Below are 5,228 nucleotides of genomic sequence, written 5' to 3' on the forward strand. Positions count from 1 at the left end.
GTAATATTGTGAAATATTATTTCAATTTAAAATAACTGTTTTCTATTTGAAAATATTTTAAAATGTAATTTATTCCTGTGATCAAAGCTGAATTTTCAGCATCATTACTCCAGTCTTCAGTGTCACATGATCCTTCAGAAATCATTCTAATATGATGATTTGCTGCTCAAGAAACATTTGTGTACAATATTTGTTTTTTCAGGATTCTTTGATGAATAAAGTTCAAAAGAACAGTGTTTATTTGAAATATAATCTTTTGTAACATTATAAATGCCTTTAGTGTCACTTTTGATGAATTTAATGCATCCTTGCTGAATAAAAGTATTAATTTCTTTCCAAAAAAATAAAAATAAAAATTCTTACTGACCCCAAACTTTTAAACAGTAGTGTATAATGTTACAAAAGCTTTGTATTTCAGATAAATGCTGTTCTTTTGAACTTTCCATTCATCAAGGAATCCTGAAAAAAAAAAAAACTGTTTTCAACATTGATAATAATCAGAAATGTTTCTTGAGCAGCAAATCAGCATATTAGAATGATTTCTGTTCACAGGATTAAATTACATTGTAAAAAATATTTTCAAATAGAAATCAGTTATTTTAAATTGTAATATTTCACAATATTACTGTTTTTACTGTATTTTTCATTAAATAAATGCAGCCTTGGTGAGCAGAAGAAACTTCTTAAAAACATTAAAAATCTTACCCATCCCAAACTTTTGAACAATAGTGTATATATATATATATATATATATATATATATATACACACTTTTAATATTAAAGTCTTTTGCATATCATACATTTTATTTTTTTAATAGTAGTTTATGATATCATACAAAAACATTTTTATTTATGTGGAAACATTCACCTTTCTCTTCAAACCTGTTTTATATATTTTTTTCCCTTAATCTTTTATTATTAAAATATTTTAAAAAAGTGAGTTTTGGAAATATTTTGCATGAGAAACAAAATCATGACTGTATATACTGAAAACATATGGTGAAGTGCGCAGCAGATGGAAAAAACATCTCAAATAAACTTAAGATCTATAAAGCAAAACAATGATAAATGTGTGCATGTGCTGGAGAGTAAAGAGACACGACTCAGAAAAGAAGCTTCAGTCTGTACACCCCTTCCTCCTCCAGATTTATTGATAGTTTAAAATTACATTTCTATGTCCTAGAACTTCAGTTGCGTTTACCTTCCGACTTAAAAACTGAGTACAAGCAAATGATAGTTTTTTTTATTAATATTATTTTTAGAGTAGTCTAAGTGATATTGTACAAAAATAACATTTTGATTTCTGTGAAAACATTCACCTTTCTTCTAACTCCGAATCTGTTTTATGACCCCTTTTTTTTTTTTTTTTTTTCTTCTTCTTTTTCTTCTTCTTTTATTGTTATTTTACTGAAGTTTTCACCTTGGGTGGAACGACCTAAACTCCATCCGCATCGCTCGGGATCATGAACTGTTTTCGACGTCACGGCTGTCCTGAATGACCAAACAGCCAAACATGTTTTACAAAGGTTATCACTTTCTGAATATGCTATAAAGTTGTTTGCTTTATATTAAACGTTACGTTTTTTTTTTTCTCCACATAGCTGCGTACTGCTGGTCCGGCCTGGACAGAGCCGACCGTGTGTGTCCTGTGCTGCTCAATCACTCGTAGGCTACCTCAGTCTCATTGAGAAAACAAAAAATTGCAAATCATTCAGAAGCGTTCAGCGCTTCCCTGATCTGTGTGGTTATTTTTTACCGTCGTTTGTTTTGTTTTTTTTCCGATCTCTCCGAGGCCGCGTTCCACGAGCCTCTCGAGGCCTAGCCGACTAACGTTCTTCACTCAACATCCCTGTTCACCAGTGGCATGGAAAGGGGGTTCTTTAACAAAGCATTATACATTACACCTCTACCAAACTAAACATAAACATTTTTTGTATTAAATGCAGAAAGTGGAAAGTTTTTTTTCCACCCCTTTCCTCCTTTTACATGTCAAGAGCTCACTGGCCTGGGAATAGCCTCTATCTGCCAACCGTTGGCCAGTGAAGAGGATTCAGAGAAAATAATACAACCATCAATCAGAAAAAGGAGGGGCGAGCAAGGAGACGGGATTAAGCGGTGGCCTCGATGGTGCATTCTTTCGCCACGTGGCCGGATTTTCCGCAGTTGTAGCAGTTGACTTCGCTGGCCTTGCTGCACTGGACGGCGACGTGTCCGATCTCGCCGCACCTGAGAGGAGCGAAAGCCACAGATCAGGCCTGTTCACATCTGAAGCCTTCCACGTTCTCATACCATCATTCCTCACCTGTAGCACTTGACTTTCTCGCAGCCCTTCTGGATGTGTCCGAAGCCGCCGCAGGAGTAGCACTTCTGCTCGTTGGCGTGGTCGCAGTCGCGGGCCATGTGACCGGCTTTACCGCAGTTGTAACACACCTGCTCCCGCTCCTTCTTGGGCTCCTTGCAGTCCCTGGAGATGTGACCGCCTCGGCCACAGTTGTAGCACGCTGCAAAACACGAGCACAATACCCTTGATGAATTATTTAAATGAGGAATATTATGAAGAAAACTCAAGATGGAGGCGTTTCAGGGAAGCAGAATACTCTTTAAAACACTGCTACCTCTATCTTTGCTGTGACGGCTCACCAATTTGCCACTTTTTCCCTTTATTGGTTCGTTATAAAAGCATCAGCTGCGCAAAAAAACACTTTTTTTTTTTGAAGTACAGTTTCTACATGTTGTCAGATGCATGAATAATAATGTTTTTTTTTTTTTTTTTAAATGCCCCACTTCAACTAACTCTATGCTGAACGGATATGAATATTGTACAAGGTTACACTTTATTTTAAGGTATCCTTGTTACAGTGTAACTATACATTTAAGTACTGAGAAATATTAATTAACATGTAATTATGCATAATTTACTGTTATTACTACAGTAAGTACATGTAACATATGTAACGCACTAAAATAAAGTGTTACCAATATGAACAAATTTTTTTCTTCATTGAATTTTACTCTTTTGTCAGAATTCAAACTTAATAGACTTTAAAATTGACTGCTATAGTTAATCATTTGTATAAATTTAGTTGTCTTCATTTTAATTTGTTAACTCTTTAGTAATTATATTTTACATTTTATTTCATTTCTTATTATTTTAATGTCTACATAATTTTGATTCATTTTTATTTCAGTTTAGTTTTAGTGATTTTTGTAGTACATTATGAAAAAAAAAAAAATGTTTACTTGTATTTTATTTCAGTTAATTTTATTTCAAGTAACAAAAATGGTTTTCAAAATAAACTTTTTTTTATTTTTATATTTTCCTTTTAATTTTAGTTACATTTTTAGTAATGTCTTGTATGTTTCTGTAACTTTTTAATAGTTTTTTTTTTTTTTTCGTTTTAGAAATTTTTGTAGTACATCATGTAAAACTTAAAAAAAAAAAAAAAAAAAAAAAAATGTTGCCATGGGAAAAAGGTTAAATAATGTTTATTTGTATTTTATTTCAGTTAACTTTTTTTTTTACTTCAAGTAACAAAAATGGTTATGGTTTTCAAAATAATTTGTTTTTATTTTTATATTTATATTTTCCTTTTAATTTTAGTTACATTTTTAGTAATTATATTGTTTGTTTTTTTCTTTCTTTTTCTTTTCTTTTTTTTTTTTTTTTTTAAATGTCTACATCATTTTTATTTTAGTTTAAGTAATTTTTGCAGTATATTAAGTAAAACTAATGAAAAACAAGAAATGTTGCCATTGGAAAAAGATTAAATAATGTTTAATTGTATTTTATTTCAGTTAACTTTTATTTATTTCAAGTAACAAAAATGGTTTTGATGGTTTTATATTTTCCTTTTAATTTTAGTTACATCTTTAGCATTATTTGTAGTATTACATTTTTAGTTTTTTGTAACTTTATATTAGTTTTTTTTTTTTTTTAGTTTTAGAAATTTTTGTAGTACATCATGTAAAACTAAATAAAAACAAAAAAATGTTGCCATGGGAAAAAGGTTAAATAATGTTTATTTGTACTTTATTTCAGTTAACTTTATTCTTTTTTTATTTCAAGTAACAAATGTTCTTATTTATGGTTTTCAGAGAATCTGTTTTTATTTTTATATTTTAGTTTTAATTTAAGTTACATTTTTAGTAATTTTTTTAGTTCTTGTTTTATTTTATTTTAGTATTACATCGTGTAAAACTAAATAAAAACAAACAAAAAAATGTTGCTATGGAAAATATCTGTAAGTTTAAGTTTTTTTGTATTTTATTTCAAGTAACAAAAATTATTTTTTATGGCTTTAGTTTTAGTTAACTTAAATAACCCTGACTTAAGATCAGAAATATCTACATTCAAAACACGTTAAGAACAGGTAACAATCAATCAGAGCACATTTCGTGTCCTTACCATCCTCAGTCCTCTCACAGTCCCGCGCAACGTGGCCCGGTTCTCCGCAGCGATAGCAGAAAAGATCTAGCGGGAGCAGGAGAAACACGTCATTCACCATACCAGGTTTAGGATCGACTCATAATATTGACCAGCTCTCACCTTTCCCCCTGCCACGGCCCTTGCCACGTCCACGTCCAGCATTTGGACAGTTCTTGATCCAGTGGCCAGTGCGGCCGCAACCAAAACACTCGTTGCTGCTCATAACCTCTGACTGCTCCCTACGACTGAGAGAGAAAGAGCCCCGTTGAATTAAAAACATTAAAATTAATGGAAATAAACTGTTATATGGTGTGTATAAAGAGTTCTGAACGCAGTCGCTTCTTGACACCATTATGTTCGATATTTACAAACCTAAAAGAAGTAGAAATAAAAAGCTAAAACAACAACAACAACAAAAAAAGTTCAGTGGATCAAGCTACATTAATTAGATCAAATTAGTAAATTTTACTGAGCCGCTGAAAACCAGTTAATTTTAGGTAAATATAATTTGCATTTACTTTAAACAACAATGAAACTTATTTCTATCACCAGATTTAGAAAGTTTCTGCAGTTTTTAATAATATATCAAAAACTTGTTTTATATAACATTACTTCTATTTATCTGTTAAATGTAAAAAATAAAAAAATCGTTAAAGTAATCGTTACTTTTGAAAGAAACCGTTAACGGTTTCAACGAGTTCATTCGAGAACCGCTCGGACAGATTCAATCGACTCCTTGAAAAGATTCGACTCTTATTCGTTCACAACAACTGTCAGCTGTTACAAATCACGTTAAAACAC

At 31.3% G+C, this 5,228-nt stretch overlaps 1 protein-coding gene across 3 annotated transcripts in view; it reads right to left on the reverse strand.

Moving 5' to 3' along the window:
* Positions 1–1,130: 1,130 nt before the first annotated feature.
* The window catches only part of cnbpb (CCHC-type zinc finger, nucleic acid binding protein b), a 4,990-nt gene continuing 892 nt past the window's right edge, over positions 1,131–5,228 (reverse strand). For all 3 annotated transcript variants that reach the window (XM_051912727.1, XM_051912729.1, XM_051912726.1), the window contains exons 2-5: positions 4,548–4,672; positions 4,407–4,472; positions 2,304–2,502; positions 1,131–2,227 (exon numbers count right to left, since the gene is read on the reverse strand). In XM_051912727.1, coding sequence (XP_051768687.1) covers positions 2,110–2,227; positions 2,304–2,502; positions 4,407–4,472; positions 4,548–4,650 — 486 coding nt within the window. In that variant the 5' untranslated portion in view covers positions 4,651–4,672 and the 3' untranslated portion in view covers positions 1,131–2,109. The remainder of the gene's footprint in view (positions 2,228–2,303; positions 2,503–4,406; positions 4,473–4,547; positions 4,673–5,228) is intronic.

The sequence above is a fragment of the Ctenopharyngodon idella genome, chromosome 11, assembly GCF_019924925.1.
Source record: "Ctenopharyngodon idella isolate HZGC_01 chromosome 11, HZGC01, whole genome shotgun sequence".
NCBI classification, from domain to species: domain Eukaryota; kingdom Metazoa; phylum Chordata; class Actinopteri; order Cypriniformes; family Xenocyprididae; genus Ctenopharyngodon; species Ctenopharyngodon idella.